At 44.8% G+C, this 13,604-nt stretch overlaps 1 protein-coding gene and 1 pseudogene across 1 annotated transcript; one reads left to right on the top strand and one right to left on the bottom strand.

Annotated features, from left to right (window-relative positions):
- Positions 1-3,821: 3,821 nt before the first annotated feature.
- On the bottom strand, positions 3,822-6,426 carry LOC119271888 (annotated as a pseudogene).
- Positions 6,427-7,006: 580 nt separating this feature from the next.
- LOC119271887 (ricin B-like lectin R40G3) lies at positions 7,007-9,662 on the top strand. The gene is made up of 5 exons (XM_037553536.1): positions 7,007-7,139; positions 7,538-7,830; positions 8,075-8,197; positions 8,964-9,192; positions 9,412-9,662. Coding segments are annotated over exons 1-5 (780 nt in total). The 3' UTR covers positions 9,414-9,662.
- Positions 9,663-13,604: the final 3,942 nt, after the last annotated feature.

Genomic DNA, 13,604 nt, shown 5'->3' with positions numbered 1-13,604 from the left:
TTGCAGATAATTTACATGGACCATCTTGATGTGCCAAGAGGATGCTTAGTTGATCACACCATCAACTACTCGCTTCCTAGAGCTTGTTTTGTACAGGAAAGGGACTTTTATGTTGTTGTCTCAGTGAACACCCTGGATGATGGGTTTGGGAAGCGTCCAGTAAGTGATTGAAACTGAAAGACTTTGCTTTTTTTATTTTTATATAGAAGAAATTTGTCTGTTGCAATTCTTAACTATTTTCTCGTCTTTGTAATGCAGTTCAGGACCAGTACACCGTACGCAGTAGTTGAGTTCATGTCATATATAGATCAGCATCACCAAGGAGCTGCCAGTGAACATGTCACAGAGGAATTGCCGGAAATCAGCGACCAAGGGGGTGCTGTTGGGGGCGCAACACACACTCCAGATGTTCCTGAGAGCTCCCACATGCAAGAAAATGTACATGTGGGAGCAGATGCGGGTTCTCAAAGCCCACCTCACGCTGGCACAGGGGGTACCAATGGGAGCGCAGAGCATGTGCATGAGCCGCCTCCATCTAACATGGAGAGTGGTGACGACGTGTGCGGCTCTTTGGAGGAGTGGCTCCATGCATTGCCAACAATCGAGGAGTTAGAGGTGGGTTTTTTCTCGCAACTCATTTTTTCCTTTTTCCTTTTTCATATTTTTTGCATCTTCATTTCACTGGCATGTTACAAACTACTGTCCCTACCAATCTAATGCCATTGTTCCGTGCATCGCAGTTGCCCCCACAGATGCAAGTCATATTTAATAAGCACAAAGAGCTCCATGCTAGAGAACTTAATGTTGCATTCAGCTCATTTGGGAGGGTCTTGCAAGGCATGTACTGCAAGCGAATGGGCCTAATGTTGTCTGAGGCACACAAAGCTGAGTGCAGCATTCATGGACAGAGAGCCGAAGGTGAAGGCATCACTTTCAGTGTACCAGGGGGATCTTCTGCTGCAGGCATGTCTGATGGGACTGCAACTGAACCTTTTGCGCAACAGCCCAAGCATCCGGAGCAGCCCAACATTCATCATGTCATTGTACCGCCTCCGCAACAGCCCAAGCAACCAGCCACTGCCACTATACCATCTCCGCAACAGCCCAAGCAACCAGCCACTGTCACTGTACCATCTACGCAACAGCCCAAGCAACCAGCCACTGCCACTCTACCATCTCCGCAACAGCCCAAGCAACCAGCCACTGCCCCTCTACCATCTCCGCAACAGCCCAAGCAACTAGCAGTGGAAGTAGGTCAAAACAACGGCAATGATCAGAGCAATGGCAGTGGAGAAGACTCGGGCAGCAAGGTAAACGTCACTAAATTTAAGCCTCCTCGCAGCCTAAGCTTAGCACATGTGAATCTGATGAGGAGGCCAGGCACGCTTGAAGAAGGACCTTCTTTTGGATTGTTTGAACCGGGGAGTGATGATGATCTACTATTTCAGGAGTTTCCTCAAGTTCGTACATCCCCTGCAAAAACTTCTGTTGCAGATTTGGACTCCTTCTTGTCGATCCATACGAGGAGCCCTTTGTTTGGTGAATCTCCGGCTACCTCAGCTGGGCCAGTTTACGATGTGACTCCCATCACAACACGTCCTCCAATTTCGACAGGCCCTACAGGTTATTGCACTCATCTCTCCCCAACTACTTTGTGCTCCAACCCATGTTTTGTTTTGTTTACAGAAACTTAGCACTTCCATGCTCCAAACCATTATTTTTTCTCATCTTGTTTCTGTTTTCTTTTTCTTTTTCAATTGTGGGGCAGGAGCAGGAGTAGCTGAGACAAGAGAGGAGGTGGTGATTGAAGTGAGCAGAGGGGGAAAACGTGATGCGAAGAAGCCCACACACAAGAGCAAATGTATAGCAAAAGCAAACCTAGGAAGTTTGTGTTCTCACCGCATACAGCCGTGAGTCAACTATGCATTTTTTATTTTTCACAATAGAGTTTATGCCCACAACTTCCATATCTTTCTAACCAATACCTTCTTCTTTGCATTAGTCCAAGCTTTCCATGGACCCAAGCTCATTTCAGACATGTTCTTGCAGCAAAGATCTTGAGAGGGCCTGTGACAGAAACAACATCATGAAATCTGATCAAGTAAAAAACTTTTTGTTCTTTCATCAAAGCTATCCTAGCGCAACATGCTCTGTTTTTCTGAAGTTATTTTTGTTTCTTACTTTTGTAGTTGTTCTTCACCATTGTCAAGGACGAACACTGGGCAGTTGTGGTTGCAAACTTGATGCACAAACAATTCAACGTCTTTGACACGAGGGGTGATGACCCTGACTATGTCAGCATCCTTGAGAAGCCATGTTGCAATCTGGTATGGACTCTACACCTCTTTCCTTTCTCTTTTTTCATTTTTTCTCTATATAAATTTTGTTGTTTGTGGTACCAATCATAGAAGATACAACTGTGTAATCCATCTTTTTGCAATATCAAATTTTGTAGATAGCCAACTTCAAGACTTTGGTCAGAGAACAAAACCCATGGAACCTTGACTTTCACAAGTTTGATCGTCTCAGCCCGAATGGGTACCCGCAACAGTCAACAACGTATTGTTCTCTGACCATTTTTCCTTTTTTTCACGTGTCCATCCACAACTTTTTTATGTGTTGTTGTCAAGTGAGCAAATTTTATACGTATTTTGTGACTTTTTTTATTTTGGCAGGTTTGATTGTGGGTTGTTTGCTATTCTATACATGGAGAATCTAACTGGCAGGGGGATGAGACCATTCAGCGCGGTATTCCCTTTTTGCTATGGAACAATACTAGCTAAATAACTTGTTGTTTTCGGAGCACTTGTTGTTTCCATTTTAGCTAGTTTTCTAATGGTAATCACGTTTTTCAATTTTTCTCCTAACTAACTTACGAAGCTCCCTTGTTGTATGCCCAGGACACGAGGTCGTTGCTCAAATTCCGATCATTTGTTGCAGCGAAGCTTTTTAAGCACCCTCAAAACACACTCAACTCAGCTGAAGAGTTTCAGAAACTGTTGAGTAGCTCGTAGAAGATGTCAATCGGAGCAAAGTGTTTCCTAGATAGTTTTAGACTGCTTTTTTTTGGACAAATGTATGCGCTACATCCTTTTTGTGTAACTAGAAACAGCAAGATGCTATTAACCATCTACTTTATCTTTTGTGGAACCCAAGCTGGAGCATGTATCATGCTGGGGCATGTCCCTTTTTTCCTCTTTTTTATTTTGAAATACTGGAGCATCACCCAGGTTGTGCTGTTAATGTGAACTTGAGTGCTATCATGCTGATGCAGAGATGAATGAAAATGACTAGTGTTTCTGAACTATCCATGCAGATATGTGAACTATCCATGTTGCATTTTTTTATTATTGGTTTTCTGAAAAAAGGTGTCCTACCCATAACAACACATGCCATGTAAAAGCATCCATGTATACAATAACTTTTTTTGCAAGCACCGGAAACATGATGTCGCAACTTGAAACAAATGGTACATTCATGTATATGCAAATGGTACATTCATGTATATGCAAATGGTACATTCACGAAACAAAGCATTACTGGAAATATGGCAAAGACCTCAAAACTACGGCACAAAGTGTGAGATACCTTGTATGTCTCAAATCCAGGACACACATAACATATCTTGTAACAAAAATGTGAGCTATCTTTTTGTATGTCTCAAATTCGAATAGAACCTGAATACATCATCAAGGTTGCAAAAAAGAGTATTTATGTATGTTTTTTGCTCAAGCACATGTAGTGAGTCTGAAAAGAAAATGCAAAACATCCTTCAACAGGACCAAGAACTTTCCCAAGTCTTTTCTCTCATTTTTTTCTTCCTAGAGGTTGAGTTGCGTTGCTTGGCCATTTCTTGGATCATTTGTCATCATGGCTCTCCAGTATGCACAAGTTGGTACAGTATGCCCCACCTTGGAGTAGAATTGACATGTAGGTGGTGTTGTTGCCGCCTCTGTTGCAGCTTTTAGGGGTCCACACATCTGCACGTTGTGACCTTCTTCTTTGCAGAACTTGCAGCAAATACTTCTTTTTTCAGATTTTGGCTTCACTGCTGGCATTGGCTTCTTCTCTTCTTGTTTTGACTTCTTCTTCTGCTTATCATCTAGCTGCTCCACCAGAGTCTTCTTCCTCTTCTCTCTTTCAGTTGGTCGGCCTTTCTTTGGGACACACGCTGGGTTTCGTAGCATCTCTGTGCTTTGAGGCTGTGGTAAGCCATCACTCAACGCTCCCGTTGCAGCAGCAGGTTGCGTTGGGGGTTCACTGCACTGCGTTGCTTGTTGTTCTGGCAGTACCCCTCTTTTCACCGCTGATATAGCAGGCTCAAGAACTTTTATTGCTTCATCTAATATCTTGTATGCATCATCATTGCAACATGCATCAGAGGCGAGCCATGTCAACCTTCGGCAGAAGGAGTTGTATTTGAGCGTGTTTGTCGAGGGGTGCCCAAATTCTAGCAATCGCCCAGTTCTGGCCATGCTTGTTGTTGCTGCTTCAGACCACCTTTCCAACAAGTATTGTTGTGGAATAACTTGCACATTGAGGTGCACCATCACCCTTATTATGTGGGCGCAAACCAGGCCATTCATCTCAAAGTAGTGGCAACTACATTGGAACACCCCTTCATCCATCATAACACGCACAGAGAAGAGCTTTGGGTTCTCATATAAGCTTGATGTTAGATTGAACATGAGGCCTCGTCCTTGGTACTCAGCGTCTTGGTTGATAATGTAGCCCGTAGACGCAGTCACTTGTTTCTGGAACTTGCCAAAGACGTTGCGTGTGTACTAATCAGCAGCTTGGCGCTCAATATTGTATCTGCAACATCACAAAAGGAAGCAAAGTTCTCAAAACAAATCATGGAAAAACATTTTTTTGGATTTTTTGCTTTGGTATAGTGAAGCTGGCCTACCGAGAGTATAGTGGAGGAGCCGTCGTTTCACCAGTGAACCCCGCATTGTCCTCGCGATCAAGCACAGTTTCCTGGCACGGTTCATACTGTTGCACAAACCTCCATACAGAATCAGCTGGACGAATCATTGTCTTGAAATATGAGTTCAGCCCCTCGGACCTGCCTGGCGTGCTTGTGAACGGGAAGAAATTGTTCTTGAAGTACGCTGGAGCCCACGTATGTCTTGTTCGCCACATGCTCTTCAAGTGTTTGTTTTCAGCAACTTCGAAACACTCCAACATGTGCTGTCATGTTTCCTCAAATTCTTCAACCGTTTCAGAGTTGTTGATACAAGTGTAGAACACATCTGCAAATGCCTCATCTCTAAGCAGCCTCCCCAACTTAGAACGCGCGTTGCCAAACACATGAAACTTGCAACATCTATGGCAAGTATTTGGGAGCACCTGCTCTATAGCTGTTGCCATTGCTTGGTCCTGGTCAGTCATTATGTTCTTTGGATGCTCATTGTCCATTGCAACCATCCATTGCTCAAAGACCCACTTGAACGTTTCAATAGTCTCATCCGGCAACAAAGCACACCCGAGTGAAATGGTTTGGAGGTGGTTGTTGATACTAACTATAGGACCAAAGGGCATGTTGTATTTGTTAGTGCAGAAAGTTGTGTCAAAGAACACACAATCTTTATATTTCGGGTACAACGCCCTTGTCCTCCCATCAACCCAAAACAATGCAGTGACAGAGTTCGTTGCAAGATCTTTTTGCTTCGCAAAGAAAAACTCTGGATTCTCGACCTTCCTCCTCTCAAAGTACTTCACTGTCATATCCATGTCCTATTGTGTTATCGCTTCCCGAAGCTTTGCACGTTCATTCGCAACATCCCTCTTCACGTACGGCAGTATCCTAGGGTCACCTCCATGTATCCTACCAAGGAAACTCATGCAATCTGAATTTGACAGGTTAATATCATGCAACGTCAACAAGAGTTCGTAATCTTCATCAGGTATTTTGCGGTGCGAGCGGTAGTATCTAACACGCTCTGGTTGTTGCATCAGTGGATGTGTATGCTCTGCAACAAAGCAAGTGACTGTCAATCTCCCTTCCCTAATCCCAACAATCATGTGTGCCTTACAATCATGACGGAGAATCCTGTTTTTCTGACGCGTTCTTGTCACATCCATTTCAGCACCAGGGCGCCTGCTGGAGTTGCTTGTGTCTTTTGCAATGCTCTCTGAGGTGCTACTTGTTTCCGGTTTATCGGGCTTTCTAGCGTGCACACACCCAAAGACCCTCTTGATCATTATTGCATCCTCTTGCTTCTGTCCTCTCTTTTGGTTGTACTTTGTAGAAGATATATGTGTGCCGAATCCCAACTTGAAGGCATACTCATTGTAGAATTTCTGGGCATCCTCAAATGTGTCAAACACCATGCCAACATAGGGCGATAGTGGCTGTGATGAAACATCTCCATCATCTGAATCATCTTGCATCACATCATCAGCATGCAACAATCCCTCTGAATCTTCATGATTATCGACAGAAAAGTTCTCTTGGACATAGCTGTCTTCCCCTTCAGCACCAGCTCCCTAAAATAAGGCACATGTTTTTTCATGTAAATAGAGAGGTCTTGGTTGAAAGTATTATTTTCCTATAGTTGCTATCAACAGTTATATTTGTTGTTTCAGAAATTCAGGTACACAGATACATTTATCAACGGTTTTTCAGCTTCATTTACACACAAATTTTTAGTCAATGGCTTTTTCTCACATAAGCACACACATTCAAAATCGTATCATAGGTTGATAAATATCAACTAACAGAGATGATCATGTTTTGCAGAGATAGAGCAAGCACACATGTGTGCTTGGTATTTGCCTTGGTTCCACTCACACACATGAAACAAATTTGAATTTCTAGCTGCCACACACATAAAACAAATAGAAAATCCTACCTATGTTTCTGATACATAGGGTTTTCCATGAGTTTCAGAGACACACAAGTGTTCGTGTTTTTTCAAAATCAGGAAACTCACCCAGCTGCCCTGATTTGATCTGGTAGAAGTTGTTTCAGGAAACACAACCGGAGGGTTGGTGAACCAGGATGATACTCCAGCTCGCGGAGGAAGCCCCGCGGCCACGGTCGGAGCTGAGAACGACGGCCGCGGCTGTTCTCCAAGAGGCGGCCCCCGGCGAGCTCGATCTGCGTCGGATCCCAGCATCTGCCGCGCGATGTGGTGCGCCATGTTGTTGCAGGAATTTCGCGCTGAAGGACTAGGTGCCCCCGCGCGCCGGCGACAGCAATTTTTGGCGGTGGCGGCGAGTGCCACCGCGCTTGGGTGGAGCTGTGCCTGGTGGACGGCGGACAGGGGATTCTGTTTCTGAAACAGAGCGACTATTGCAGAAAATAACAAACCTGGTCAGTTGCGGGCGGTGGTTCCATCCGACGGCTGTTAGGTGGCTAATCCAACGGCTCTCCGGGCGGCGGATGATTCTAACACATCCGCCGGCGGACGCGTAGCGGTTCCCTTTGCTTATGCATAAGATTAGCCTGTCTTAATCACTCTTGCATGCGTCGAGCGAGGTCGGAGGCTACAATGCCGGCAGCCATAACCGCATGGCCCGCAAGGCGCAGTCCGCTGCAGCCCGGAGCTTCGGGCATGGCTGCATCCTCCTCCGCGCATACACGAGGCCGCGCTGGACCGTGCGTACACGAGGCCGCGTTGGACCGTGCGTACACGAGGCCGCGTTGGACCGCGCATACACGAGACGCGCCCGCACCACGGCAGCTGCGGCGGAATGGCGCCCCCGGCGACCAGGCAGCCGATGTACAGGATCCTCTGCAAGGCCGGCGAGGAAAGCTTCAGCCTCGCCGCCAGGGACGGCAAGGTCTGTCTCGTCCGCAACGATCGCGACGACGACACGCAGGTAACACACATCTACACCTCTGCAAGATCGATCCAAGATCGGCTACGTGCTTCCATGATCCCGATCCAAAATAGTACATTAGTGAACTTGCCATCGGGATCTGAAAACTTGGCATTTCTGCCTTGTCCTTCTCTAATTGGAGAAAAGTAATAATCCTGTTTGGCTTTTGCTCAAGCAACTTTTCATGTATTGTTTCTTCTCTGATCATGTGGTTGATGGATTTGAATATGCACATATGATGCAGCACTGGATCAAGGACATGAAGTACAGCATAAGGGTGAAGGATGAGGAAGGCTACCCTGCCATGGCACTCGTCAACAAGGCCAGCGGAGAGGCTCTCAAGCACTCCCTCGGCCAATCTCACCCTGTAACTAACCTCCTTCCTTCAGTTCATCCATCCATCTAACTTCTAATTTTTGCTATCCGATGCATGTGTGTACGGGTTCCTGTGTACGGTAGATCTAACATGAGTATCTGCAAGCACATCACACACCACACATTCCAAATGCCTACTTTCTCTGCATTCATACTAGCAGCGATTCTGCACATGAAAAACAGAATGGGCAAAGCTTGAATGAACAGAAGCGCTTTGAGCTTATTGGCAGTGTGACCTGTGGTGTTTCAGTGAATAATTACCACTAGGACCTAGTGACCTTTTTTTGTCTAAAATGATATAAACTAGTCCAGCATGAGAGAAGTTTCTCCTTGTTCTTGGGAATGTACTTGCCTAGTAGGTGTCATGTTCAGCAAACGTTTTAAATTTTGTCAGTGTCAAAAAGTTAAATCTGCTACGGTGTTTGACATTGCCATACAAGACCATAACTATAACAATACTTCCACGTGTGGTCATGTGCGCTTGCTCTGACTATGGTCCAGTATGGCCTTACACATTAGCATCCATGTGCACATATATCGCAGTAGTTCTAAAAGTTGTCCATGACCGCTCTAGTGTAGAGCGACACTAGCTCTAAAATAATATGGTGAACTCGTTAGACAAAAGGACCAACACTGGTTCCAGAATAATTTGGTAATTGCTATGAGTTGTCACATGGCCATGTGCTCATGCTTAACCCTGAAGTGCAGCTCCAGTATTGTGAATTTGCTCACCTTCTTGTTTGTTTTTTGGATCCTAGGTTCTTCTGACCAGGTACAATCCAGACATCCTGGACGAATCGGTTCTTTGGACTGAGAGCAGGGACGTCGGGGCAGGCTACCGCTGCATCAGGATGGTGAACAACATCTACTTGAACTTTGATGCACTCCATGGCGACAAGGACCATGGCGGTGTGCGCGATGGAACCACCCTCATTCTGTGGGAGTGGACTGAGGGGGACAACCAGCGCTGGAAGATCGTTGCCTGGTGTAAGTTCATCTACTTTATCTCCTGCGCTTGCCGTGTATTAATTTCCTGTTGCTCCAGTTCAGTTTCACTAGAACAGTTTGATTGGTTAATTGCTATTTGTTTCTTCTCATGCAAATAGGCATACCCGCTCAAACATAAAGTAGATGCATGCTACATGACACCAGCAAGGTATTTCTGTTACAATTTGGGGATTGATTTGTGTCTTGGACTGATGGCAGGAACGATGCATATGCTACAGCTTGTTGGTTCAAACAGCGCGCCATCTGAATAATAAGCAAGTACTGAATGTTTCTGGAATAAAAAGGATGGCGCCGATGTGTGCGGTATTTCTGTTTTGTTTGAGCAGTTATATATATTAATGAACTTGTAATGATATATTTATTGGCGTAGATTATGTGTGATGGATCCATGAACACACCAGTGCTTGTTATTATGCATGTATATACATGCCATCTGACATGTTTGTGAACTATATAATAGAATTGGTTTATCCAGTCATATTGTTGTAACGGAGATCTATCTATATATCTTAGTTTTTGGCGGTTATTCAATTCGGCTCAAGGGAGCATATGCTCCTGCATGCCAAAAATACTTCTATAAATATGAAAAAAAAAATCAGACAAGTACATGTCATTTGCAAATTTCTACGGCGAAAACCCAAGCATTTCGACTAGTACAAAAACACGTTGAGTGCTTATTTTCTGGCGCTTCAACTGTCATTTTCCCCTCATGAAGCACAATTGTCTCTTTTTTTGCATTAAAATAGGCAAGAGCACATCAAACACTAATATGAACATGTACAACAAAATGTTTTTCAAAAAAATAAAAAAAATGGTAGCCCATTTGTTTGAATTTGCTGTTCGTGCCAGGACTATCATCCTCCAATTTTTTGTGAGATCTTCGAGGTGCAGACACTTTGATCTTGTCTGGGATCAGGAACTCCTCTTTCCTTATAAAAAATGTATTGAAGGTCCCTCAAAAACAGAAGGAAGTACTGAAGGTCAGCTGCCATGTCGTTTCTCATGCAGTTGATATGATTCCACTTTATTTTAATTCCACTTTTCTCATTCCAGCTTTAGCAATAATTGTTGGTATCATGTCCTGTCCACTAGAGAGTGTCTGGCTCGCCATGGTAGTTGCCTGTTGCCTCTTGCTAAATAAATCACAGTAAATTTGATGTGAGATGCCATATGCTACACGAATTATGCCGATGACCGATCCAATGGAGCCCTTTCAAATCTGGGGCTGCCATCTGTTCGGACTCTTAATCGTCTATATCAATCGAGTGTGGTTTTCTGTAGCTCAAGCTATCTGGTACCCCTTATCTTTACCATCCATTTCTGCATCGCGATCTGTGCAGATACATTTGTTTTTTTTGTTTCTCTCAAACGACATAACATATAAACTTCAAATTTTGCAGAACAACAATACATTCTAACTACGATGCGGGTAAAAAACTTTCAGATTTTTTCATGCATTTTAAATACTTAAAATAATATTTTTAGTCAAACAAAATCTCATTTTTTATATTTATATCAGACCAAAAAATCTGAAAGTTTTCTCACACATTGGTGCTCTAATGTCTGTTCGATCTGTAAAATTTGAAGATCATATGTTGTTTCTGCTGGAATTTTGTCTATTTTGGGCCTAGCCCAATAGCAGTTTCAGAAATTCCTAATAAATTCTAGAGGCTCACACGGCCCATTTGTGCAAGGCAAGAGGTGGAACAAAAGTTTAGTCCCACATTGCTAGTTTAGAGGGAGTTGGACCTCTTTATAAGGGAGATTCTTTCCCCACATGTATGAGCATGAGAACAAGAGGGACATCCATGCGCGCTCCTCCTCCGCCGCCACGCCTCGCCTCGCCATGATGTGGCGCGGCACGGCATGGGTTGCGGGAATGAGCCGAGCCGATGTCTAAATTTTTGCCACGCACGACGGGTATACAAAAGGTCACGTGGGAGTTGAAACGTTTTTCACGGCGCGCCTCTTCGGCCGCTGCCTGTTCGCTTCGTCTCCCTTCGTTACTTCACCTCCCGCCGCAGCCTCTTCGCGTCCTTCTCCTGTGCCTATATACTCTCGCCACAAAGTTCCTGAGCACTGCGCTGCTGCTACGATCTTCCCCATCCCGGTTTGCGGCGTGCACCGCAGGTCGGGACAGTACGCCTCCGAAACCGCACCTTTTGAGTCATGTACGGTTCGCGTCCTTCTCTTGTGCCTATATACTCTCGCCACAAAGTTCCTGAGCACTGCGCTGCTGCTATGATCTTCCCCATCCCGGTTTGCAGCGTGCACCGCAGGTCGGGACAGTACGCCTCCGAAACCGCACCTTTTGAGTCCTGTACAGGAGAAGGGTGATAAGGTTTTTGGGGAGCGCTCAACGCGACTACTGGCTGCTTCATCACGGACGATCCGGTCGCCGACGACTACTTCCCCGACGACGACTTCTTCCCCGACGTCCACGACCTCCTCGACGACATGGCAGGCGAGGACACCGACCCCAAGTCCAGCGCTTCTGCTGCTGCTGTCCCGTACGTGTTCTTGTCTTTCCTGTTAAAGGTTCTGCCGCAGTTCCTTGTTCTAGTCCTTGTCCTACACATGATATGTTCTACTTCATATATGCAACTAGTTCTACTGTCTGCTATAGATATGCTAGGCTACGGTTCATATATGCAGAAACTATTTACCTTCTCTCTGTCAGAACATATGACTTGTTTTATCTCTATTATATTCCTCATGCTTTATCTAGTATTTCTGTTAATAAAATCATTTGGTAAATTGCTCATATTTCCAACGATCCAAAAACCTTATTATAGGCAATTTACCCCAAGTGGTTTTGCTGCTTCCATGAGACGTCCTATGTTTGAGGGTATCCACTATAAGAGGTGGCGCGTGAGAGCAGTCTTATGGTTTCAAACCATGAGTTGCTATGACGCCACTCTCGGCAAACCTGAAGGAGAGCTTGATGCTCAACAGGCACAAGCTTTTCAGAAAATGGATACTCTGTTTAAGGCTGCTCTCTTGAGTGTTCTTGGTGAGAACATAGTTGATGCTTATGCGTCAATTGATAATGGAAAAGATATGTGGGATGCACTCGAGGCCAAGTTTGGGGTCTCAGATGCTGGCACTGAGATGTATATCTTGGAGCAATTCTATGATTACAGGATGACTAAAGAGCGCTCTGTGGTTGAGCAAGCTCATGAGATACAGTCATTTGCTAGAGAACTTGAGCACTTCAGTTGTATGCTACCGGACAAGTTTGTTGCCGGAGGTATCATCACTAAGCTTCCTCCTTCATGGAGGAACTTTGCTACCTTGCTGAAGCATAAGAGGCAGGAGTTTTCCGTCTGGGATCTCATTGGCACTCTTGATGTGGAAGAAAAGGCGAGAGCAAAGGACACACGTGCTCGAGGTATTGAGGGAGGATCTAGTGCCAATGTGGTAGAGAAGCAGAACTTCCAGCCCCACAAGTTCAAGAACAAGGGCAAGTTTGATGGTAAAGCAAAGTTTGATGGGAAGAACAAGGTTGTGCAACACACGAACTTCAAGAAGAAGAATGGCAAGAAGAAAGGTGCTTGTCATGTGTGTGGGGATCCTGATCATTGGGCTCCTAGTTGCCCTAATCGCTATGACAAGCGTAATCCTGGGAAAGGCGGCAAGACCGCTAATGTTGTCATTGGAGACACTGACATGAAGGATGCTGGGTATGGCATATTTCCCACTATTCTTTCAGTATGTCATTCTCCTGACTGGTTGATTGACACGGGTGCTAATGTGCATGTATGCGGTGATATTTCCATGTTTTCGTCTTATCAGACCGCAGGGACTTCAACCGTGCTGATGGGCAACGGTTCAAGTGCTTCTGTTCGTGGTGTTGGCACGGTCGATCTGAAGTTTACTTCGGGGAAGATCGTGCGGCTGAAGAACGTGCATTATGTCCCCTCCGTCAATAAAAATCTTGTTAGCGGATCTCTTCTGTGTAGAGATGGCTACAATCTTGTCTTTGAGTCGAATAAATTTGTAATATCCAAGTATAGAACCTTTGTCGGTAAAGGCTATGAGTCAGGAGGCTTGTTTCGTTTATCCTTATCAGACGTTTGCAATAAAGTTGTTAATCATATTTGCAACAATAGTGAATCCAATGTGTGGCATTCACGTCTCTGTCATGTTAACTTTGGTTGCATGTCGCGACTAGCGAAGTTGAACTTAATCCCTAGTTTCACCACCGTCAAGGGATCTAAGTGTCAAGTGTGTGTGCAAGCTAAGCAACCTCGTAAGTCTCACACGATTGCGGAAATAAGAAATCTTGCACCACTAGAGCTCATACATTCAGATCTATGTGAAATGAATGGTGTTTTGACAAAAGGTAGAAAGAAATATTTCATGACGTTAATTGATGACTCCACTAGATA

Source organism: Triticum dicoccoides, chromosome 3A (genome assembly GCF_002162155.2).
Source record: "Triticum dicoccoides isolate Atlit2015 ecotype Zavitan chromosome 3A, WEW_v2.0, whole genome shotgun sequence".
NCBI classification, from domain to species: Eukaryota; Viridiplantae; Streptophyta; class Magnoliopsida; order Poales; family Poaceae; genus Triticum; species Triticum dicoccoides.
The sequence above is the reverse complement of the archived record's forward strand: the minus strand, read 5'-3'. Positions and strand labels throughout refer to the sequence as shown.

What these genes read in the sequence shown, in the direction of transcription:
- LOC119271887 (XM_037553536.1), top strand. Translation starts at nt 7,007, where the DNA reads ATGATACTCCAGCTCGCGGAGGAAGCCCCGCGGCCACGGTCGGAGCTG. An exon ending in AGCATCTGCCGCGCGATGTG is followed by an intron (nt 7,140 to 7,537) that starts GTGCGCCATGTT and finishes CGCAAGGCGCAG; the next exon opens with TCCGCTGCAGCCCGGAGCTT. An exon ending in CCCTCGGCCAATCTCACCCT is followed by an intron (nt 8,198 to 8,963) that starts GTAACTAACCTC and finishes TTTGGATCCTAG; the next exon opens with GTTCTTCTGACCAGGTACAA.